Source organism: Lissotriton vulgaris, chromosome 6, assembly GCF_964263255.1.
Source record: "Lissotriton vulgaris chromosome 6, aLisVul1.2, whole genome shotgun sequence".
Lineage (NCBI taxonomy): Eukaryota > Metazoa > Chordata > Amphibia > Caudata > Salamandridae > Lissotriton > Lissotriton vulgaris.
This window is the reverse complement of record NC_141694.1, coordinates 1,470,301,688-1,470,327,407: the sequence shown is the minus strand read 5'-3', so window position 1 is coordinate 1,470,327,407 and position 25,720 is coordinate 1,470,301,688. Positions and strand designations below refer to the sequence as shown.

The following is a 25,720-nucleotide window of genomic DNA, read 5'->3' as shown; positions in this document are numbered from 1 at the left end:
ATTAACGGTTTGTGGTCTGTGCGGAGATGGATTTTGTAACCCCACACATAAGCTCTGAAGTAATTGAGCGCCCACGAACACGCCAGCATTTCACGCTCAATGACAGAGTACTTCTCCTCCGCAGAGGTGAGCGACCTGGAGGCAAAGGCTACAACCCATTCTTGGTTAGATGAGTCCTTCTGTGCTAGCACAGCTCCAATACCTTTGTTGCTTGCATCTGTGGTGAGGTAGATATCTGCTTTGGGGTCAAAACCTTTGAGGAAAGGCGCCTCGCTGATTTCCTTTTTGATGGTAACAAAGGTGTTCTGACAGTCCGGTGACCAGACAAATTTGGTTTTGTTTTTCAGTAATTGTCTTATGCTGTAGGTTTTTTCAGAGAAATTCCTTATGAATTTGGAGTAATACTCAGTCAAGCCGAGAAAGGCTCTTACATCCTCTTTGCTTGAGGGACATGGGGCATTAAGGATGGCATCCACCAAAACCAAGCAGCGTGTCAGGGCAAGTTATTGGTGGCCGGGTATCCAATGGGAAGGGGAGAACACTGGGAAGGTTCACGCGCTGGGGAAAGGAAGGTACCAAGCGCAGGGGTGCAGGGGGGGGCATGGGTAAGATACAACACCCACATTAGAAATTGTACCAGTCAAGTCTCGCTTTCTCTTTAAAATGTCAGACGCCACCACAGGATAATGCAACATAAGCTGAAGCAGCAGTGAAGGCTGCAGGCATCGCTGCTGCTCTAATGCCCACTACCACCTTCGCGGTCCACTGTCATTAAACATTCGGACAGCAGCATTAATGGAAGGAGATGAAGCGCAAGGGGCTGCGGAGCGCTCATCTTCTGATAAATTGTGTTTGTGTGTAGGTTTCACTTAAATACGTGCGATCTCTAGTGGAAGCCTGTTTGACAGCATTTACTACATTAATCTCTTCCGGGCAGGTAGGGCAGTCCAACGTCATATCATTGCTCGGAGGAAGAGCAAAAGTTGGCTATGAATCTGATAAAATTGGTAAAAGCAGTGTTGGATTTGGACATAGAAAATGCCACAGATACCATAATGAAAGTGGCCCCCATTATTGATTTCAAGCTATCGACAGCTAAAAAAGTTGCCCATGTTTGTACATTGGTGTGTAAAAGGCGTAAAAGACGCATTGAATATAAGTGTTCTTCCAGGTGTTGGCGACCTTGCAGGCATATATTTGAGCATAGTCTGCAAGCAGAAGAATTCAACAATAAAAACCGGCCCAGAAGTCTAAAAAACCGGTCCAAATATTTGCCTGTCAGACCAGCCCGTCTTTGACTGCCTGCTGGCGCTGGGTGAAAAATATCAACAAGCACAAATGCTTGTGCTGGATTGATAGCAGAAGAAACACATCTAGAACACATAGTCTAACAACATGCTCATTTGACAAATCAATTATAACTTTAAAGGGGAATGGTCTCCTACCTTACATCTACAGTGCGACTGGGTATTTTAAGGGACAGGCGCATCAAATAGCTAATTTTGTACACGTTTTCTTCATGGAAGCTGTGTCACGCTGAATAAAGAAACTAAGGGCATGTCTGCACTCACTAGGTCCGCAGCAGTTGTGGCAATACATCAGCACAAAGCAGAAGCCGAATTTGATGCTATCTAGGCGCTGCGGATTTGGGACTTATCAATAGGGATGTGCTGCCTTCCTTAGCTGGCAGAGAAGCATCAGCAGGCGGGGCAACGGCCCCTTTGGCCTGAAGAATCCCACGAAGTAGGCGGGCCAGGGGTGGCTCGACAGTAGTGAACGCCCTCTGTAGTAGGAGGGCTTTCCCTTCCTGAGCCCCTCTGGGAGGCGGAGAGTCTGGGTTGCATCAGCGTGGCTCGTAGTATTGACTGGCGCTCTTCTCCGGAGCACTCGGCGTCGGCAGCACACAGCACTGGACAGCACATTTCCTGGCACTCCCTGGCCACGCTGTCCAGTGCACTGACGACTACTATAGCACCAGCGCAGAGGCAACTACAACTACTGCCTTCCACCCCCGACAGCGAGACTCCCAGCACAAGCTTGCATAAAGCCTCTGCCCACTGCAAGCCACCAAAAAGAGCTCATCCTCCCGAACCCCCCCCCCCCCCCCCCCCCCCCTGCGATCACCACGGAAACGCCCCATCAGCGCATACATATATAGCGGCCACCAGCATACCCTTACAAAAAACTGCATACCCTAACTTCATGCCCATGCGTCTTCCTGGCACTGATTGGTAGGTCCCTCAAAGCACCAACAGAATCCCATACCCACGTGCAATCTCCTGCCCCCTCCTCATTCAGACCCTCCAAAAAGCTGACATTCCCTCAGACGCAGCCGCTGTACTTTTTTAACACTGACAGGTCCCGGTAGATTCTTCTGTACACCACAAATTAAACCTCTGGATATCCACCGAGAAGCCCCACTGCACTTACTTGGGCTACCGGCCGCCTCTAAAAACCCCGTGTATTCACTTATAGTACCTGATGCATATTGCCAATACAGAGGACCCTTCACAAGCCATCGAGAACTCCTTAGCCATCCCAACGAAGGTCCTTGCACATCCTCACCGATAACTTTTTGCACATTTCAAAGAGACCTCTTGAATACTCGTTAGGCGAGGCCCAATCACAACCCCACCGAGACGATTTCCTTACAACTCAGAAAGTCATACTCATCTTAGAACACATTCCCTCTTTGGGGCCCAAATACATGCCCTCGGAGAACCCCAAGAAGACACTGCACAGTCCTACAGAAGCCCCCTGCAGTCCATAATCCTTTCGGAGAGGCACCTGAATATTGACTCCGAGGGGCCTCCGTGGACCCCCTTGAAGTCCCGGCTCTCTTCTTCTGACTGGACCTTTCACCCGCTTCAGAGCCCCTTGACACACATCCTCTGACAGCCACCGTACAACAGCCCCCTTACATTCACCTGCCCCCTGAAAACTCCTCAGAGTGCCCCCCGCAGACACCTGAGGAAGCTCCCTGAAGGGCCCAGTTGACTACCGTTCCCTCAGAAAGCCCCATCCAGGCCTACCCTGAGAGACCCACCACGCCGCCCCTACCCTCCTCAACGGTTACAGGCCGCACCCCCTGCGGCTCCCGTGAGCGCACCGCCGCGCAGCACTCGGGAAGCCCCTCTGTCAGCCCGCGGGCACATGGAGAAGAGGCCGGAGATGAACGGTCACGCCGCCGCCGAGCCCGACAGTTCCTCCGCTCAAGCCCTGGTACGAGATGAGCGACCGGGCTGCTGGCGGCGGCGCTGCCTCCCCTTCCTGAGACGGAACACCATCGTGATCCTGACGGTGTCCGGGGTGCTGGTGGGCATGGGCCTGGGCGCGGCGGTGCGCGGCATGCACCTGTCCCGGGCGCAGATGGCGCACTTCTCCTTCCCCGGCGAGCTGCTGCTGCGCATGCTGCGGATGATCATCCTGCCCCTAGTGGTGTGCAGCCTGGTCTCCGGCGCCGCCAGCCTCGACACCCGCTCTTTGGGCCGGCTGGGGGCCATCGCGGTGGGCTACTTCCTGGGGACCACCCTGCTGGCCTCAGCCCTGGCCGTAGCCCTGGGGTTCATCATCCGGCCTGGGGCGGGCGCCGCCGCCCTCAACTCTAACACCCTGGGACTGGAGGACACGGTGCCCACCAGAAAGGAAACCGTCGACTCCTTCCTCGACCTCATCAGGTAACCCCTGTTTAATTATTTCTTCTGTCACATAATATGATTTGTGAATCGCAATTTGCGATTAAAAGTTTGCTTACTTGTGGGGCTGGGTGTGAACAATGGATCAGAGGGAGAAACAAGCCAGGGAGAGTGAAAAGGTGGCACAGAAGAAGTATTAGTATTAAATCCAAATAATCAACCAAAAAGAGGAAATCTGAAATAGATCTTGCGTGGTATGCAAAAATAAGTAGTTTGAACCTGAACTTGTGAGCGATTCAGTATGAGAATTTCAAAATACTGCCACACTCTTTAACTTTCTTTTGCAGTTTGAGCAATTTCAAAGAAAATGAATTGGCTTTCTGTAAATTTCGTGTTACGACTGACTGCACCTGCTCATCGAAAATGTAGAACAATATGCACAAACATAAAAACTAAACGTTAGGCCGTGTAGACAGCATGCCTTTTTGCATCTCCTAGTGGACAGTGATTCTCAAAACACTGAAGTAAAACACATTGGGAAATTCACGCCTTTGTGTAACTGCCAAGCCATGTCTTCCCTGGACCGGAAACAAGCTTCCGAGGACCGGTTTCTGGCATTCCAGCCGTCGTCAGCCCGGCTTGCTTGAATCCAGTTGCAAAGTGAGCAAGGGACTCACTTCTGAGCATACCCTGCCACACTTCCATAAGTGTGGCAGTGTATGCTCAGACGTGAGTGGAAGTGTGGCAGGGTATGCTCAGACGTGAGTCCCTTGCTCACTTTGCCACTGGATTTAAGCAAGCCGGGCTGACGACGGCTGGAATGCCAGAAAATGGTCCTTGGAAGCTTGTTTCCGGTCCAGGGAAGACATGGCTCGGCAGTTCGGGCTGGACTGTTCCCATGAGGCACAGGGTCAGATTGATTTGCATAAAGCCATGTCTGAACCGGGGTGGCAGAGTGGGCTAAAGAACGGTGATGGATTAAACCCAGATCTTTTGACTGGGTGTGAGTGTTTGATTGATTCAGATGCTCCGTCCATCACCACCCCCTTTTGTACCGCTTTTGGCCGCGATAAGTGTGGCAGGGTGTGCTCAGACGTGAGTCCCTTGCTCACTTTGCCACTGGATTCAAGCAAGCCGAGCTGAAGACGGCTGGAATGCCAGAAACCGGTCCTCGGAAGCTTGTTTCCGGTCCAAGGAAGACATGGCTTGGCAGTTCGGGCTGGACTGTTCCCATGAGGCACAGGGTCAGACTGATTTGCATATAGCCATGTCTGAACTGGGGTGGCAGAGTGGGCTAAAGAACGGTGATGGATTAAACCCAGATCCTTTGACTGGGTGTGAGTGTTTGATTGATTCAGATGCTCTGTCCATCACCACCCCCTTTTGTACCGCTTTTTTGTAACTGTAGCAGACAATGAAAAATTTCGTAGCTATCATCACGGAAATTTTCAATTCTACTAAAGTGAAGATTATGCTATCCTTTCTTCACTTTATTCAATTGCAGCCATTTCAGAACTTTATTACAACAAACTACAATTCCCATGAAGCCTTTGGAATGAAGCAAAAACAGTAACATCCAGTGTAGGAACAGTTCAGTGTAACAGCCAATCAGGCATCAGCAGCCCACAATATAGTCCATCATCTATGTGTTCCCTCGGCCTCTTTTCTCGCAAGTCATGCCAGTACTCTGTCCTCACCCGTCCTGTTTACCCGTGTCCGTCCCAATAAAGAGAGCGTAATTTTAGTCGGATAATATGACTAATTGTAACAACCTGCGGAAAATCAGCAGTTACGTCCAGAGAACCTTGAAAGCATACAATATTCACATATGCTGAAGTGAGCATAATAAAACTCAATACTTACATTTGGTGAAGAGGGTCTTCAGTTTATATCTGACCGGATGAGATAATCCTCTCCTCCGAGTCCTTAATAGATTAAAACTTTCAGTTAGTATTGCTAGGAAATCTTTCATTCTATGTTGTGACCGGAGGATTATTCTAGTTCAAAGCTTGCTCACTACCGGATAAGCCATATCCAATATCAGCATGAAATAAAATCTCTTAAATGTAGACTCCGAAGACCAGTCTCCTGCATTAATAACCTCCTCACACTTTCACACACACTGAAAGCCTTTGAGGCCATGGTACAGCACTCAGAATGCACACCAAAGAGGGAAAAGTCAGTACCGGCTTCCTGCATCACCCATCGAGTAATAGTGGGGGAAGATACCGCCTTATGCGTTTTCCGCAGGGCAATGAGGAGTTGACGTTCACCTGGAGGGTGAAATTCCGCAGACTTCTCCTTGTATGCCTTTTGGCATTGCACCACACACAATTTTGGGAACTCTGGAAACGCCAGATAAGGAAAATGACCCTGGTATTTACACGTCGTCATTCTGCTTACAGTGAACGATACCCCAGAAGATGAGAAGGTCCTGCCTCAAATATCCAAGGCACGCACATCCGAGACCCTTCAACAAGATACAAGACAGAGTAGCACAGCCAGCTTAGTTGACAATTCCTTTCTGGACAAGAAACTGTTAGGTTGCCAGGGCAAAAACAAATTCAACACTTGGTACAAAAACAAGTTCAACACTTGGTTGACGTCCCAAAGTGCAGAGTAACGAGGTTCTGGGGGAAGGGATAGACTGATCCCCCGAAGGAGGATATACACTGACAGGTGTTCCCCCCCATTGGGGAGCCCTCCACCGACATATGTCCAGCCGAAATAGCTGAGCGAAAGGAATTAATAGTGCGATATACCAGTCCGTCCATCACCATGCTAGCTAGGAAATTAAGAACATGAACTCCATCAGCAGCCACAGGATCGAGACTTTGTCGCAAACACTAAAGGGTTCACCGGATCCATGTGGATCTATAACACTTAGTTGTACTGCCGGCCGATGCTTTTGACAAGAAAGTGTTAGATTGGCACAAAAAGGCCAGGGACCAAACATGGTCCCCTGTAATTTGCCTACCATTAGTGAGAGTAAACCGTTCATAACCATCTGGCGAGGAATCTGATCTGGATTGAGGAGGAGCGATGGAAACAGGGGGATTTGGATTGGAGAATCCCAAGAAAGTTTCAGTAGAAATGCAAACCAAGCTTGAGACTTCTAGATTCGAGTGACCATTGGTAATCCAGTACTTATTTCGCCTGACCAGGTAGGTACTTTTCCATGACCGATATCCTAACGGTCCAGGTAATACTGCCAAATACTGGTCGCAAGGTTGGAAAGACTCTTGGACCGAGTGCCTCCCAAAGGATTGATATAGCAGACTGCAGAGACGTTATCCATTTTCAGGAGCACACACAACTGAATCAAGTCCTTGGTCCAACAGCGGACCGTAAAGGAACTGTCTAAAAGTTCCAGACAGTTTATATGTAACTTCTGTTTATTTGAAGACCACAAATCTCCAGTAGAGAAATCTGCACATTGAGCGCCCTATCCCAACCAGCTGGCTTTAGATTATATCACGAGGTCTAGGGTGGATACAAAAATCGATCTCCCATTCCAAACGTCCATATGGGAAAGCCACCATCAGATTTCTTCCTGTACTTTATCTGCGGCCTTCAGGCGCAGTAAGGCCTGATAGTGTAGGGGGCTGGAGAAGATGGCCTGGATGGAGGAAGAGAAGATCCACCAGCCGAACGATCTGTTGTAGCAAAACCTGTTATCTTACCAGCATACGCTGCAACACTTGGCTGATCTTCGTCAACTTCAAACGGCGGAAGACTCAGAGTGGCTTTGGTTGAGACCCACACCTGATGTCATATTACAGAGCTGCACACCGTCTAGTGCTCAACGACTGGTGGTTTGAGAGGTTCAAACACCCAGCTTGTGCAGTGTAGGTCTGGGTAATGGGTCATGACTGTCTCCCACACTTGTTGTACGGCGGCGATCTGCCTGGCTCTTTACCTGCTTCTACTTGAGTGGTGCTGACTGTTTGGAGAGCAGCACAAAAGCTGCAAGATGGGCTAATAGGCTCACAATGGAGATCCCGCTATGGAAGGGAACCAGACTTTCCCAAGTGTCCACACTCTGCAACTTTGCTAAATGGAACACCATAGGCATAACAACGCTAGGAGATGTGCCCACAAATGCAACTATTAAGTCCTTCACGGAGCTACAGGCAGAGTATCTAATACAAGATTTTCCATTTCCTCCAGCTTCGGCATCCACTCACACCGTACCTGCCACCTACCTTTGGAATACCGGCATATTCACCCCCTGGATGCGAAAATCGTACTCACGGATATTAAAACCCGTAAACTCAGTCCTCTACCAAACACTGGTACATCATCAAGCAGACTTATTGCTAAAGGCAAGGGAGAAACGGTCCTGGGACCTTGGGCAGCTAGAGGACGAGTACTGGAGGGAAGCCATAGTCGCGCCCAGGTAAGATCTCACTAATACGACAGGAGGCAGAGTGGGGAGTTAATTATAACCTTCGTGTTGTAAAAAGAGAAGAAAGACATACGCTACTAGTTAGCTACTGTTAAAAAACAGTTTTTTACTGAATTAGCGTGTACATGAAACATCGTGGAAGGCGAGACGCCTCATTTGTTAGGATTGGGACAAGGAGGACTCCTAATCGGGGTTAATGAACATTACTGGTAAGTAAGAATTCATTACTGAAGCAGCCAGTGCATTTTAGAATCTAGGGCCAGATGTACGACCATTAAAGTGGCAAATTGTGGCGTTTTCCAACTCGCAATTTGCGACTTACATAATGGAATGTATAACAGTGTGTCAGACACTGTTTAGGATTCCTAATGGGGGTTGAACCTACCTTATTAATATTAATGAGGTAGTTCGCAATTTGAGACCCCATAGGATTCTCACTTTTCACAGGTTTGGTGGCTTGCTGGGGACGACAGCAGACCACCATGTCTGTGTTTGCTTTTTAAATTTTAAAGGAAAACGGGATGCGTTTAAAAAAAATATGAAAAGTTTTCTTTGAATTTTTTAAGGGCAATCAGTGGACGGACCACTGCCTGCTCTTAATAAATATTTTCGCATACATTCACAAAAGGGAAGCAGTCCACTTAGGACCCCTTCCTGTTTGCGACTGGCGTACCACCTACTTGAAGTAAGTGGTAACTGGATTGTTTTGTGACCGAATTTGCTGTCGCAAAACAATTGTATATATCAGTGTGACTCGCTATTAGGAAGCGATGCCCTTGGTACACCCCTTTCTAATAGTGACTCGCAAATCCTATTTTGCGAATCGGTAATAGGTTACTGACTCGCAAAATAGGGTTTGTACATACCACAACCCTTTTTAATGGTCGCAAACGGGACGATTTCCCGTTGGCAACCGATAAAAAGGGTCGTACATCTAGCCCTAAGTAATTTTCCTCATCGACCAAGGAGAGGGAATAATTGTCTAATATTTTTCAGGGATTGCTCTGAAAAGGAAATAGCTTGTAAAATTCAGTGTCTGCTCTTAGATCCTATTTACGTTTTGTTTTGGGATACTTGGATTTCCTTTTCAGGTGTGCACATGTATTGTGTCCCACTGTACTAGTCCATTTACACTGTCTGGGGAATACGAATTACCAGTAGTTTTATGCTGTAGAGTTCACTTTATCTTTCTTCATCATTCACTTATCGGTGGATTAGTGCATGAGTACTACACAGATGAGTGAAAAATACATTGCACCGTTGCTTAATGTTTCTGTCTGTTGTACAAGGGTCGAGTGGATGATTCAAGTCACTCGACTTGCAGAGCTGGCAACATATAAAAGAGTTTTTTAGGTCTATGGCATGTGTTTGCTGTGCGTGATTTGCTAAAAGTAAGTGTGTTCTACAAGTGAGCCATGTACAGAAAGCATGCACACATAGCACACATGTAATCTCAGAGTGGGTTTCTTTCTACAAGTAGATGTTCCAAGGGAGTGTCAGAGGGAGATGCAAAGGTAATGCAATGTAAATTGGGTTTTCCCCCCACAATACTCATGTTTGCGACTTTTTTGGTACATGTATGTAATGTGCATATGTTAGGACATACACAAACAGTACCCATACATATATGAATATATAACTTTTTCTGAAAGGGATGGACTTTTCCCTAAAATGTTTTAGTTGCCATTTTATGATGTGCAGGGGTGCCCATAAGCGAATTAGGTTTTAACAGTGTTTTGCTTATAATTCAGAACTGTCGTTGAAAACCTTAGTATCGGGCAGAAGGACATATAGTGAAAATGTGTAGTCACCATATTTGTCAGCGTCATTGGTAAAATTCACATGTTAGTGGTTATTTCAAGTTGGGAATAGAGTTGAAAACCAGACCTAAAAGATGTAGGTGCCCGGTTTTCACTTAGTCCATTCCAGGCGATTAAATCTAATTGTGCGCAATTGCTGAGTTTCGCGCGAACTCTTTCCTTCTGGTCCTGACTATAGCACTTGCACAGGCAGAACAGTGCCATAGGGGTAGGCTGCACACATATGTTTGCAAATACTACTTTTGAACATTATTCTCCTTTTAAAAAAACTAAAAATTATCAATTGGTACAACAACCAACCCGAACTGGGCTCAAACTTTATTTAACCAGGCACATTTTGTGTTCCATAATAATAATCGCACTCAGAACAGGGCCTTGAATGTCTTGATCAAGTTCCTTTTTCTAACAAATATATAGAGTTTTTGATGCGTCTTTCATGTTACGTATATTAAGAGTAAAGATCTAAAATGAAATATTTCTCAAAAATGAAACACGCACCAAAATGTGAAGTATTTGAAACTTTTTGTGCAGTTACTATCTTTTGTACAATTTTTTTTAATTAAATGATCAATTTTATAATGAGTTGTATTTATATTATTAGGATTGCGATCTACTTTTTGTCATGATGCATTCATTGTGAGGTTCATGCACATGCCTATCTTTTAGGCACTCCTAAGAATTTAATAAAAGCCATCGCGTAGATTAGTTCTGACTCCCGGTCAGAGGTGGTGATGCATACCACTTTATGTGAGAAAATAGTTCAACCAGAGCTGGGTGACCTGCTGTGGGAAAAATGTAATCATACCCTCAGTTCAACCACAGAAGTCAGCAGGATTTAAAATAAGCCCCCTCATCCCTCAGGCGTGAGGCCCTGCACATGTTTTGAAGGGGGGGCTACTTTTCTGTTGCTCTTGGATATGTTGTCCTGTTGAAGACAAGAGGCTGCCTATCGCCCAACCCTGACTGCTTTGCCAGGCTCACTAAGGGCTAGATGTATGAATAATGTTTGCGTTCTCAAACGGCCCAATTTGCAGAATTAGGCTGTTTGCGACTGCAAAAATACCTTTTGTGATGTACAAAGCCCAAATCATGATTCAGTTGTTACCGAATCGCAGTTTGAGTTTTGTGATTCTGTATTTGGATGGGAAGTGTTTAGGGCGACCAAAATGTGGTTGCAAAACATTGACAATTTACCTTCAACTCAAAGGAAGGAAAGAAAATGGTTAAAACATGTTTTTATAAAGCAGGCAGTGGTCACAAAATCCACTGCCTACTCTTAAAAAATGAAATTAAAAGTTTCATTCTTTTCTTTTTACTCGTATTCCATTCTCCTTTAAGCAAAATGATCTGCATTAAAAAATGCTTTATTTAAAAGCAGTCGTAGACATGGTTGTCTGCTTACCCCAGCAGGCCAGCATCCCTTTGTTGGCAGTGAATCCTAGTGAGTCGCAAATTGCGACCTACCTCATTAGTATGCATGAGGTAGGTCTATTTGTGACCCACTAGGAATCACTGATGAAACTCTAAAAGACTTTCATATATTAGAAAAAGTGATTTACTTCGTACACCTAGCCCTTAAAGTTCCACATAGTGATTCCTTTCTTGATTGTCTGAAATCCAGGGCTCCAATTCGCAACTTTCTTTTCACATTTTAGTGCCAGTTAGGCATGAAACGAAGTTTAAAGAGCACCGGAAATGTCAAATCCTAATTCACAGAATCTAGATTTGGTTAATAATTTAACTGAGAGTTCCATTTATCATGGGAGAAAAGCTGCAAGTATGTTGAATTTTCAACAGCCCTAGGTTTACATGCAGGAGTTAGATAAGTAAAAGTCAGGGAAATGTTATACGGCTGCTATGGATAATGCTTCGCATACTCATGAAGTTGGAGCTTCATGGGTATTCGCATAGAATTTGCATGGCATTTCCCATCATGGAAACAAGTAAATCTTTAAAAAAAGAAAAGGTTTGAGTAAAAGTGTTCCCAAAGTGAGAAAAGTCTCTAGAAGACCACAGTGTTTCGTTTAGTGAACATGTCTATCCGCCTAGGAAACTTTTTCAAAGTGGAAAAAAAGAAAAAGGAAATCAAGTAGGCAAATGCACATTCCCAAGACACTTTCTTCAGAAGACTTTTTTTCCTGTGTGGACAAGCTGTAGGAGTGATTGAGGACCACTAGGACTTATTTTGGAAATCTACAATGTGAGTAGTTTCTTTGTGGATGCCAAACACCCGGCTCCTGTCTGAGATTTCAGATTGACAGAGAGAGGTCCACACTCCTGGTGATAACAAAGGAGTAATTAACTCAGAACATGACTGTGGCAATCCTTTGCATACTGGATTCCCGGCCTACAAGCAGCAGCCCCTACAAACACCCTGAACATGTGGCTGTTCGGCTCATCTTTAGACTAAGGAGAGATTATGTCTCTAAATTATGAAATTCTCTTCACTGTCTCCGGTCAAGATCTTTGAGTCCTATAAAATACATTTGTATAGTCTTCGGATGTCTTCAGGATCTTGCACCTCTATCTAGCAGTCACCATTTTTACCTTAGAGTTGACATGAGCAAATTATGTTCCTTGATTATTCCTGTTTTTGACTGTAAAACTACAGATGGTCCCTGTTTGATGATTGAGCTTAAGCACCTTAATATTAAACATTTACATGTCTTCTTGGCCTTCAGAAAGGCTGTCAAATCTCTTTCCTTCAATAGACCGTCTTTTTGGTGCTGCTGGTGACAAGACTGTTGTTTTAATTTGACACCAATTTTCAATTCAGGCTATGACTCCATGCTTTACAAATTATTAAAAATAAAAATAAAATCGAAAACTGTTCCATTAACCTGATTGCTATGCATTATCATTTCAATGCCATAGAATGTGAATTCGGTTTTATGAAATGCGCTGGCATTTGTGGCCCCATTCCCCTAACAAAATCTGGAGTAGATTGATGGTCCACAAGTGTTACAGGTACATGCAAGAATGTCACTTATGGAATTAGAGAGATGTGAGCCTTTAAGTAAACTTGATTTAGCTAGCCATAGTTATGTCCTTTCTACATTTTGTTATTTATGTGTGCTATTGCTTATAACCCAAGGAGTATCGAAACGTAGTATGATTTGCTACTCACTGTCAGCTGTTGATTTCTGTACATCACATGGGGTAAACCTAATGACCATTTCTGTTTGTAACCAGTATGATAATGCAGTCTCAATGTGTATATTGGCAAGTTCATAACTAAGCCACCTGCTAACTATTTGAAGCAGTTTGTCATGAATCACTTCTGATGTCATGATGTATCTGGGGCACAGGTGTGAGGTGAGAGTAAGAGTTCTTGCAGAGATCTCTCACGTCCGCCTCAACTACTGTAAAGGCATGACTTTCTTATCCCCCTATATAATGTAAGACTTTCCCAGCAAAGAACAGCACTTGTATCTTAGGGCACATTACAGAGCCCTGCTGGATGCACCAACGCAAGATCAGCTTTCTTAGTGTAGCTAAGTTAATGTATAGGTTTGTCTCTTGTAATTGACACATTTGAGCACTGTTACATACATACATTCAGCAAAAGCATAAAGCAAGTTACAACAGTTGGACTGAAATTGTGCAGCTCTGGAAGCTTTGCTGGCTTTCATTGTCGAGTTCTTGAGGCCAGTTCTGACTACCTGGAAGAAGCCCTTCTCGGGCCCTGCATTCCACAGGCAAATCAAACAATTGCCATAAGTCTGAGACGTCTATGTCAAATATTTTGTCCTCACATCCGTCACCAGAGAGTTTAGTGGTACAAATCATGTTTGCCTAATTGAATTGTAATGCTTTCCCCACTTGTCCTATGGATTGTGACTCACTTTAGTAAGATTGACTATATGTGCAGAAAAGTCTTCTGGCAGCCTAGATCTGCATATTGCAAATTTCACAGTAACTGATCAAACCAGAATCAATAGGAGTTCTCACCAGGCGACTTACATTGACCCTGGTTTAATCTGTTCCTGTTCCAGGGAGTAGGCCCAACCACACAAGTGAGATATTGTTTTAGTGGGACAAATTGGGGAATGCTGAGTTGTAGAATATTTGGTGATCCCTGCAAGTCTTGATCTGTACGTCTCAGAAATGGAAAGAAAATGTGCAATTGTAAGCAAAGTTTGAGCTTTGCAGGGCATTGTGGGTAGGAAAACGTTGCAGGATCTATGCGATTCACAAAACCCAGGACTCCCATTTTTCAGAAATATATGGGTTTGGTATGCTTCCCTGGTGGCCGCTCTACTTGGGCCAAATATCTCAGCTACCTGGATTGCCAGATCAAGTAATTTTACATAGGAAATGATGATGTCTACACACTGCGCTTTGAGTCTTTTCCTATTGCGGGTGCTCTGCCCACTTACATAAGAGAGATACCATTTTATTGGGAGACCTGGGGGAATGCAGGGTGGTAGGGTATTTATGGCTTCTCGCTGATTCCAGTTCTTTCACCCACATAAGAAAAGTGTGTGTTTTAGCTACTGTGTGATGTTTGCAACGGTTTCTGGCTAGGAACGCCTCGTAAGATCCATGTGAGGCACATCACTTTGTAGCCCCCTGGTAAAATATCTTGGGTTAGTAGGTACCCTAGAGACAATGTACACCCTGGCAGTGAAAGTCAGAAAAGACAAATATTATTCCTCAGTACCCAAGTTCATACTCATTCTGGTTGGATTTGGCACACAGACGAGTAAAAAGTTCGTAATGTAAATTTTATTAACAAATGATTTCACAAAAAGGAAAACACAGAAATTACTGTTAATATGATAATTGAAAGTTCATAATACTTAACATATGACTCACAACTTGTGATTTGTAAAGCCACATCAAGGCATCAGCCGCTCTACAAGGCCATTCACATGCCTTTCATGTGTTACACACACAAAGCCATTCACACCGCAAGCTGCTAGCCCATATTACAATGCTCATATCAACAAACAACACTAATTAAGCACTTTTCGCCATCACACCCCCACAGGACTGGCACACTAATCATTCCACTAATCACCCTATGTCAACCAACTTACAAACACACCACTAGCAAGTCACTAAACACACAGCCAGCTGCCACCACACAGACTCACACATCATCAGTCAACCATCACTACACACACACCGCTTTTAAACCACCACAACAGACACACACAAACACACACATACACGGCATGCCAGTCAGCCATCACTACACACACACCACCAGTTAACCACAACTACACACACTTACACACAAATCAACCGCCACTATATACACCACCTGTCAGCCACCAGCAGACACTCTGCGTTCCACCCACCACACAGACATCACCATGAAGCTCCATGCCACTTCCGTTTCTAAAACCCTCCCAGAATTAACAGATAATACACAAAAAGCAGATACAGAAAAAATCAACTGAAGGCAGCCAATACTTTTTTTTGATTTTCAAATTTAAAATAACACCTGTTGTTAGTAGACGAAAAACTAACTATGTGTGCATGCATAACAACGGTTACTAAACACATGAAACAATTGGTACCAATGTGTCAAAACAAAAATTTCATAGCAATGCTGAAAATATTAAAGTTGCCTTTCTGTTTCATCTCATGGAGATTTGTAGTAGTACATCAGGTAGAGTGGGTCTTATGTGTGGCATTGTTGCCCATCAAAAACTTGTCTAGAAATAAATTGCCCTGCTCAACAGTGTAATTGAAAAATACATCATCAGTAAAGAGCTGGAAGAAATTCATAGGCAAAAATCCCTCTGTATTAACTCTACCCCTTTAAACACCACTACAGTCATGCAAAAGAGGCTGCACCATGTTAGGGGCAACACAGGGTTCACCACTTCCAGTGCGAAGCAATCCAGTCATTGGCTGCAATTCAGCTTGCTCATGCTTCACTCCAGGCACATCAATGTCTTCCTCTAAAGGAGGCACTTCAATCAATCAATCAATCAATCAAAGACATTTATAGAGCGCACTACCTACCCGTAGGGTTTCAAGGCGCTTGGGGGGTGGGGGGGGTGCCGCTACTGCTCGAACAGCCAGGTCTTGGGCTTCTTCCTGAAGGAGAGGTGGTCTTGGGTCAGGCGCAGGTCGGCCGGGAGGGAGTTCCAGGTCTTGGCGGCCAGGTAGGAGAAGGACCTTCCTCCTGTAGTGGCTCTACGGATGCGTGGGACGGCGGCGAGGGCGTGGCTGGCAGGTCGGAGGTGGCGTTTGGGAGCGTAGAAGTTGATTCGGTTGTTGAGGTAGCTCGGGCCTTGATCGTGTAGGGCTTTGTGTGCGTGGGTGAGGAGCCGGAAGGTGATTCTTTTGTTGACGGGGAGCCAGTGCAGGTCTCTCAGGTGTCCGGAGATGTGGCTGTTCCGTGGGATGTCGAGGATGAGTCTGGCTGAGGCGTTCTGGATGCGCTGGAGTCTCTTCTGGATCTTGGCGGTGGTTCCGGCGTAGAGTGCGTTGCCGTAGTCCAGTCGGCTGGTGACGAGGGCCTGGGTGACGGTCTTCCTGGTCTCCGTGGGGATCCACCAGAAGATCTTCCGAAGCATGCGCAGGATGTTGAAGCACGACGAGGAGACGGCGTTGACTTGCCTGGTCATGGAGAGGGAGGAGTCCAGGATGAAGCCCAGGTTGCGTGCGTGGTTCGTCGGTTTGGGTGCGGTGCCCAGGGCGGGGGGCCACCAGGAGTCGTCCCAGGTGGAGGGCGAGGAGCCCAGGATGAGGACCTCCGTCTTGTCTGAGTTCAGTTTCAGGCGGCTCGTCGTCATCCACTCGGCTACCTCTTTCATCCCTTCGTGCAGGTTGGCTCTGGCGGCGGCGGGGTCGTTGGTCAGGGAGAGGATCAGCTGGGTGTCGTCGGCGTAGGAGATTATGTTGAGGTTGTGTTGGCGTGCGATGGCCGCGAGGGGGCTCATGTAGACGTTGAAGAGAGTAGGGCTCAGCGAGGATCCTTGAGGGACGCCGCAGATGACTTCGGTGGCCTCTGACTTGTACGGTGGTAGGCGGACTCTCTGTGTTCTTCCGTCGAGGAAGGAGACGATCCATTCCAGTGCCTTCTCCTGGATTCCGGCGTTGCTGAGGCGCTGCACTAGGGTGCGGTGGCAGACCGTGTCGAAAGCCGCGGAGAGGTCTAGGAGGATGAGGGCCGCTGTTTCTCCGTTGTCCATCAGGGCTCGGATGTCGTCGGTGGCGGCGATGAGGGCGGTCTCGGTGCTGTGGTTGGCACGGAATCCGGACTGCGATGGGTCGAGGGATCCATTCGTCTCGAGGAAGGCGGCCAGCTGCTTGTTGACGGTCTTCTCGATGACTTTGGCTGGAAACGGGAGTAGAGAGATGGGGCGGTAATTCTTGAGTTCGCTGGGGTCTGCTGTAGGTTTCTTGAGTAGAGCGCTGAGTTCGGCGTGCTTCCAGCTCTCGGGGAAGGTGGCGGTGTCGAATGAGGTGTTGATAATGTCCCGCAGGTGGGGTGCGATGACAGCGTCGGCTTTGGTGAAGACGTGGTGAGGGCAGGGGTCGGTCGGAGATCCGGAGTGGACGGAGTTCATCATGCGGACGGTGTCTTCGGTGTTGACCGGGGTCCAGGCGCGGAGGGTGGTGGTGGGCGGCGTTGCTGCGGTCGTGGCGTGCGTCGGTTGAGTGCTGAAGCTGTTGTGTATGTCCGCGATCTTGTTGTGGAAGTAGGAGGCGAGGGAGTTGCAGAGGTCTTGCGATGGGGTGATGTCGTTGTTTCCGGCGTTGGGGTTGGAGAGCTCTTTCACGATGTTGAAGAGTTCCTTGCAGTTGTGTGCGTTGTTGTCCAGTCGGTTCTTGAAAGCCGTTTTCTTGGCGGTGCGGATCAGTTGGTGGTGTTTCCGGGTGGCGAGCTTGAGGGTGGTCCTGTTGTCCGGCGTGGGTTCCTTTCTCCAGGCTGTCTCGAGGGCTCGGCAGTTCTTCTTGGAGCTCTTGAGTTCGTCGGTGAACCATGGGGCTCTCTTACTGCCGGGTCTGCTGGGCGGGATCCTCAGAGGGGCGAGTTCGTCTGCGCATTTGCTGATCCACCTCGAGAGGTTGTCGGCGGCCTGGCTGGGGTTCGCTGAGCTGGCCGGAGGGTGCTGGCTCAGGGAAGCGGCGAGCTGGTTGGCTGTGATCTTGTTCCAGCTTCTTCGGGCAACCTGTTGCTGGTGGTGGTGGATCGTCGTTCTTCTGAAGGTGAAGTGGATGCATCTGTGGTCCGTCCAGTGGAGTTCTGTGGCGTGGCTGAAGGCGATGTCTTTGCTGGATGAGAAGATGGCGTTGAGTGTGTGTCCGGCGAGGTGGGTGGGGGTGGACACCAGCTGCTTGAGTCCAAGGTTGGCGAGGTTGTCGAGCAGGGTGCTGGTGTTGCAGTCGTTGTTGTTCTCCAGGTGGAAGTTGAAGTCCCCCAGGAGGATGTAGTCAGCGGAGGGGAGGGCATGCGGGCTGACGAAGTCGGCGATGTCCTCGCTGAATTGAGTGCGTGGTCCCGGAGGTCGGTAGATCAGGGTGCCTCTGAGGGTGGTCTTCGGGTTGGTGTGGATCTGGAAATGCAGGTGTTCGGCGGAGGGTGGGGTGTTGTCGGTACTGGTCGTGATGCGGATGGTGTTCCTGTGGATGATGGCGATGCCTCCTCCCACCTGGTTGGCGTTGCGGTCCCTCCGGGTGATCTTGTAGTCTTCTGGGATGGCGATGGCGATGTCGGGCGCTGAGGAGGCGTTCATCCAGGTCTCCGTGATGAAGGCAACGTCATCAGTGCTAATAGTGGAATCAACATTAGATCATTCGTCTTGGACAGAAAATTCACTGCTATAATCTTGCACTTGGTCCTCTACCTCAGATGCAGAGTCAGTTTCAAAGTCATTTTTGGAGTCAGATTCAAAAAGCAAATCGACAACCTGATGGGCTGCCAGCCTACGAGCAGCTATAATGCTTACTAAAACAACTGTCACAAAAAACAGACAACTATAAACTACACTGCATCAAAGTAGAACTCAACAAACTGTGGCTGTATCAAACAGTAAATACAACTATTGAAATTGTCACAGCTTCTGTAAGTTGGACTCCTGGAACAGTACCTCCCAAGTCCAACTTCTGGCAGCATTGACGCTGATTATTACTTCACAGAGTATCAAAGTGGCCAGATGAATGGAAGGAAATTTGGGAGGGTACTGCAGGGAGGGAGGCCTGGAAGAAGGACGATCACAACTTTAGTAATCTCTTGGCTGACGGGTATTGGATCTCACAGTTCTTTTAACTCTAACCACATCACATCAAATTGTAAACAGTAAACATCCTTTTTATCTGTTGTGAGTGGATATAGTGGTGCTGGTCTATCTCTTAGGTGATCATGTCTCTTTCTTCATATATGCTTCCTTAAAGGTCCCTATTCAGGCCAGGAATGCCTTTCCAAACTCACTGATCTCTCGTAGAGACAAACAGTTCTCAATGAAACAGTTGTAATGAGCTTTGGCATTTATAAATAATAAATAATCCAAAACGGGTCACTGTACATCCCCGCTTTGCAGGCAGCATCCTCTCGTACACAAACTGTTCTTGGGCTCAAGCCATTAGTCTCTCTCCATCCTTGATTTAGGCTAAATACACTTCTCTAGCTTTGTGTTCAAAAGAAAGTTACAATAATGCAAGAATGTCTTTTTAGGCTCCTCTTTCTTGAGCCCAATTATCTCTAAACTCAGATAACCTTGCCAGGTTAACTTGAAACTTAATGTAATCCCTGGCTGACCTCAGGATTGAGTTCTGGCCGTAGAACCAAGACCACAGACCTATAATACAGCAATAAAGCACCAACAGACCAGAAGTAGAAATAAGGCTTTATTGGAATAACAATAATGCTCCAGATAAAGCTCTCCAATGTCATGAACTAATAAGAACCAGGTTCTAGTCACCCTACATAAACCTTATGTACTCACACCGTCCTCCGCATGAATGCCGTTCCTGGCACGCGCCAACGGAGGACAGTGTGCTAAGAAATGGCCAACAACGCCACTCGAGCTTGTCTGTCCAGTAACAATAGTGACCGGTAAATACCTGGTCTAACCGTCCCCCGCAAGAATGCCGGCACCGGCACTCGCCAACGAGGGGTACAGTGATACGCTGTGGCCAGCAATGCCACCCTAGTGGCATTGCTGGCCACAGCGGACAGTCATAGTTGGGGGAGCGAGAGACCTCGGCTCCCCCAACTATGACTGTCTTCTTGACCTGTGCAGTTCTGTGATCCTTAAGCTGATAGGAACACTGTATGAGGCTTCCTCGTTATAAGACCTTCATAGTATGTCAGTATTAATGCCCTCGAGTGTATTTATACTGATGACGGGACGCGCAGGAGCAGCCGCTCGACTTGCACTTGATTCCCGTGCAGTCCGGCAATGATAATCAATCGCCCCAGCTAGACCCACAACAATTTCCCCAGAGTACTCACTCTCCGGGCGGGTCGCGTAGGAGCAGCCCTCGACTCGCTAGATCACCCGCACCTCGGCACGCTCTGGCAGGATGTTGAAAAAGGAACGCTGTTCCTTACCTCATGGCGATTCCTCATACATCGGCTCCAGCTCGACAATATCCAACACTGTTCCAGGCGGCCGCCATTGTTTTATGCGCTTCCTGGCGTGCGCATGCACCGCGCACAGCATTTCGGGATTTGTAGTTCGTTCGGGGCCGCTGCTGGGAATTGTAGTTCCGTTTCCGCCCGCTATTACGGTACAGGTTGTTATTGTACCGCTTGCTGCTCCGTACCCCCACGAACCATGACAGTACATCCCTCCTCACACAGGGGCCCCACAAGGGTCAGGCTTCGCAGGATACTTCCTGTGGGAAGCAGCTACCAGACGCGGCGCCGACACACCAGAGACAGGTTCCCACGACTGCTCCTCTGGACCAAACCCCTTCTACTCAACAAGGTACCACAGCTTGTCCCTCTTCCACTTAGAATCGCGAATGCCCTCAATCTCGTATTCACGATCAGCATCCCCCTGAATGGCCACGGTTGACGGGGGCCTCCTGGAGACCGAAGGTTTCAGCAGAGATATGTGGAACACAGGATGGACCCGCATGGAAGAGGGCAATGAAAGCCTCCTGTTCACCGGGCTGATGCACTTTTCGATACGATAGGGGTCTATGAACTTTGGATGAAATAGACTGTGTTTCCGGAAGTGCATATTGCGGGACGAAACGCACACATAGTCCCCTGCTTTGTACAACGGACCAGGTCTCCTATGCCGATCCGCCTGTGTCTTGTACCTTGCCTTGGATTCCGCCAGACACCTTTGGGTGCGCAGCACCGTTTCCTTGATGTGGGCTGTTCTCCTGGTCGTCTCGGGCAGGCCTGTGTTCCCAGCCGGGTGCACCAACGGGAGAAAGCGAGGATGGTGTCCGTAATTGCCGTAAAACGGTGACACCTTGGTGGAACTATGAGTGGCTTTGTTGTAGGCTATTTCGGCAAGCCATAGCTGCTCAACCCATTCCTCCTTACCCTGATCGATGAAACAGCGCAAGTACTGTTTGAGGGTTTGGTTGAGTCTCTCCGTTTGGCCATCCGTTTGGGGGTGGTAGCCTGTGGACAATGCGGATGTAACGTGTAACGAGGAGCACCAGGTTTTCCAGAACCTTGCTGTGAACTGAGATCCTCTGTCCGACACAATCACGCTGGGCAGACCGTGTAGCCTTACCACCTCCTTCAACAACACAGAGGCCTGCCGTCCGGCTGATGGCACCCCCTTAAAGGGTATGAAGTGCCCCATCTTGGTGAGGTAGTCGACAACCACTAGAACGGCGGTATACCCTTGGTCCACAGGTAGCCCCACTATGAAATCTAGGGAAATGTTCTCCCATGGTCTCAAGGGAGTTGGAAGGGGTTGTAGCAAACCTTGTGGTCTGCGATGATCGGTTTTCATGGCGGCGCAGACGTCGCAGGAAGCGACCCATTCTTCACGTCGTTCCGTAGACTAGGCCACCAAAACTTTCGCGAGAGGTATTCCGCTGTTTTCTCTGGCCCCAGATGGCCCGCACTAGGCGACTCATGACACCACCTAAACGCTTGTTTTCGAAGTCTTGGAGTGGGTAACAGGATGCAACACCCCTTCATAGGGATCCCATCCTTCACCTGCCACTCCGCGTGGTGAAGTAGCCATTTTTTTCACTCGAACGTGAGAACACCCTTCTTTAGGAAGTTGCCAGGCTGTATCGCCCCAATCAATTTCTCGGGGTGGATGATCGAGTTCACCGGCGCTGGGAGGGGTGTCGGGATCGCTGACTGGCGGGAAAGAGCATCCGCTTTCCTGTTATCTGCACCAGGCCTGTACGTGATAACAACGTTGAAACCAGAGAAAAAAAGCATCCACCGCATCTGCCGTGGTGAGAGATGTCTGGCCGCTGTCATGAATTGGAGGTTTCTGTGGTCCGTGAAGACAGAAACCACATGTTTAGCCCCCATCAGGAGATGTCTCCACTCTGAGAACGCGTCCTTGATGGCCAACAGCTCTTTCTCGGCTATATGGTAATTCCTCTCGGCCTCATTCAGTTTCCTAGACATGAAGGCCACCGGATGGAGCACACCAGATCCAGAATGTCTTTGCAACAGGATGGCCCTCAGAGCCACGTCCGAAGCGTCCGCCTCGACTATGAACGGAAGGTCCGTGTTAGGATGAGCCAACACAGGCGCGGTTTCGAATGCGTCTTTCAGTGCAGAAAAGGCTTTCCCCACCTCAGGGGTCCATATAAACGCCTGCGATTTTCTCAGTGGCTGCGTGATAGGGGCTGCCAATCCCGAAAACCCATCAATGAACAGTCTGTAAAAATTGTCAAAGCCTACGAAACCTTGGACCTCCTTGACGTTCCTAGGGGGCGGCCACTCTTTTTCCGCCTTGACTTTTCTTTCCGCCATCGTCTGACCATCTGGGCTCAACATGACTCCCAGGAATTCCCCAGATTTGACATGGAAGTCGAACTTGCTGAGTTTACAGAATAACTGGTTCTCCCGCAGGATCTTCAACATGGTAGAAACATGATGTATGTGTTCTTCCTCATCGTTGGAATACACCAGGATATCGTCAATATAAACCACGATGTAGACATCCAGGAGTTCGTGTAGTACGTCGTTCAGAAAAAACTGAAACGCTGCAGGGGCGTTGCATAGCCCAAACAGCATCACCATGTATTCCTATAACCCGAACGAGGTCTTGAACGCCGTCTTCCATTCGTCCCCCGTTCTCATGCGCACTAGGTGGTATGCCCGCTTCAGGTCTAGTTCGGTATAGATCCTGGCCGTCTTTACTTGCTCTAACAACACGTTGATGAGGGGCAAGGGGTACCGTTTTTTTACGGTGATGGCGTTGAGGGCCCTGAAGTCCACACAGGCGCGGAGTTCTCCTTTGGCCTTAGGGATGAAGAACAGGGGAGTGACTGCCGGGGATTTAGAGGGGTGTATGAATCCAAGACTTAACATCTTGTCCAAGTATGAGCGTAAGTGTACATTCTCGGGTTCTGACAGCGCATACAGTCGTCCACTGGGTACACTCGCCCCCGGAACCAAGTCGATCTGGCAGTCATAGATCCGGTGTGGGGGTAGCACTTCGGCTTGGGTGTCAACGAACACATCTTAATAGACACAAGATATGGAATCAGCACCCATCAAGAAGTATCTTTAACAGTCTTTTGTGTCTTTCAGTCAATCAGCAAAATAAATTCCATAATGAACAGGTCCGGACTTGAATGAAGTTAACTTTCAATTCTTTATTGTGATATTCAAAAGTAGATAAAAAAGATCAAATTTTACAACAGATTTTTTTTTCTTTTTTAGCCAACGCGTTTCGTCTCAGAATGTGAAACAGGATGGTAGCCTGAAGTATCTCGATCACCGAACGTGGTGCTGCTCCACGTTCGGTGATCGAGATACTTCAGGCTACCATGCCTTTTCCGTCTCTTCAGGACACAGATCTGAATTGACAGATCAACTAAATATTTGCTTGAACCAAGGAACCATCCTGTTTCACATTGGATGATGCTGAACTCGATGACCTCCATGTGCTCCTTTCCGTACCTCCCTCGAACATCCCCGGTGTGTTGCTTGATGGGCCCTGAGGCCAATCTTCGCCCATCTACTGCAAAGACCTCCTCCGATACTTCCTTGGTTAGAAGATCGATGTTTATGCGATGGGCTTCCTCTGCATCCATAAAGAGTCCCGTGGCTCCAGAGTCCACCATAGCTTCCACCGAAACCCACTCCGCCCGAACCAGAAGGCGAATGGATATGAACAGATGTCTCTGGCTTAGAGGCTTCATCAGCTGCAAGGAAGGGATAAAACAACGACTCCCAGAAACCCCTTCTCTTTTCCTGGAGTCCTTCAGTTTTCCGCCACGCCATTGACGGTTGCTGTTGTCATTCTTGGATTCCTGAAGCGACCCGTCTTCAGTTTAACCGGACACTCCCTTACGAAGTGGCCTTTCTTGCCACAGTAAAGGCATAGGCCTTGTTTGTGGCGTGACTCCTTTTTAGTGGCCGTCAGGCTGGCTCTTATCGCCCCTTTGTCCATGGGTTCTGTGCGAGTGGAAGGAGGTTGATCCATTGACCCTGCAGGCCCGTGTAATGGCAGATCTTTGTATTTTTTCTTGTGATCGCCCCGGCGTTCACCCAGCCTATGCTCCAGACGAAGGACAAAGCTGAGGAGATCCTCACATGTTGCAGGTTAAGGGTCGATTTGGGCTATTACGTCCTTCAATTCCTCGCTCAGACCTTGATGAAAGAGCGCCGCTTGTTTCGCTGTAGGCCACTTGGTCTCTGACACCAAACGTCGTAACAAATTCATATAGCGTACAAGCCCAGTGCTGACCTGACGTAACTCCAGCAGCTCCCTGTCTGCCGTGTATGAATCCGCTCTCCTGTCAAACACCTTTACAAACTCTTCTTGGAAGGATTCCCAGTCATGCAGGAGGGGGTCGTCTCGGCTCATCAACGGCACAGCCCATTGGGCGGCGTTCCCTGCCAGATAATAAATTAGAAAAGTGACTCTCGCCTGGTTAGTGGGAAACGATTTCGGTTTGCACGAAAAGTGCAGGGCTACTTGAGTCAGCATAACAATTCAGGTTCTCTAGAAGTTCGGATTTTTGATCAGACTGCCTAAGTCACATATAATCCCTTCTTAGATCATGGAGTACATTAGGAAACGGTTCAGGTCAGATCTGGAGAAGGTTTTTCTTCTTTTAGTCCAGAGAGTGAAGCTGAGGAATCACTAGGGACTTTCAGTGTCAAAGTCAGAAACTCCAGTGAGAGAATGGCTTTGTGCCTAGGCTATTATGGTATTTATAGTATCAGGGTGATCTAATCATTGTGTTTTTATGGAGAGAGACATTTTGGAAACATATTTCCATCTTTTTGGTTCTCAGGCAGCAACATTGTTTATTGTCCCATGGGCACATTGTCACCTAGGCCAGATTGTTCTGCATATTCTTCAGCAACGGTCTGGGATCATACACGTTCATATTCTGGTCAGAGTACACTTGAAATCCTCTATCATGGTGGCTTAAACAAGAAAATGTAGTAACAAAAGAAGAGATGTCCGGTCAAATAAATGTGTGTGCTGTACACACAGCCTTTCTCTATCAGTTTCTCTGTCAGTGAAGGCCTCTAGAAGAAGCGCCATGAGTAAAAACTAGCATTGGTCTTTTTTGATAAGTGAAGTTGGACAAATAATGTCTCTGCTATAAAATATACTCTTGAGAAAATATCTGTCCATCTCTACCTTGAGGCTTCTTTGTTCAGTAATTAAGGCTGTCCGTTCTACTTAGGTGTGAGTTATCATCGACTGAACCACTTATGCCAAGACTATTTAAGGGATTTGACATGTTAAGGTCAAAGATCAAAG

General features: G+C 47.6%; 1 protein-coding gene across 1 annotated transcript in view; it reads left to right on the top strand.

Moving 5' to 3' along the window:
- Positions 1-1,821: 1,821 nt before the first annotated feature.
- SLC1A4 (solute carrier family 1 member 4) overlaps positions 1,822-25,720 on the top strand; it is a 253,524-nt gene continuing 229,625 nt past the window's right edge. The window contains exon 1 of the mRNA XM_086927601.1: positions 1,822-3,677. Coding sequence (XP_086783727.1) covers positions 3,154-3,677 — 524 coding nt within the window. The 5' untranslated portion in view covers positions 1,822-3,153. The remainder of the gene's footprint in view (positions 3,678-25,720) is intronic.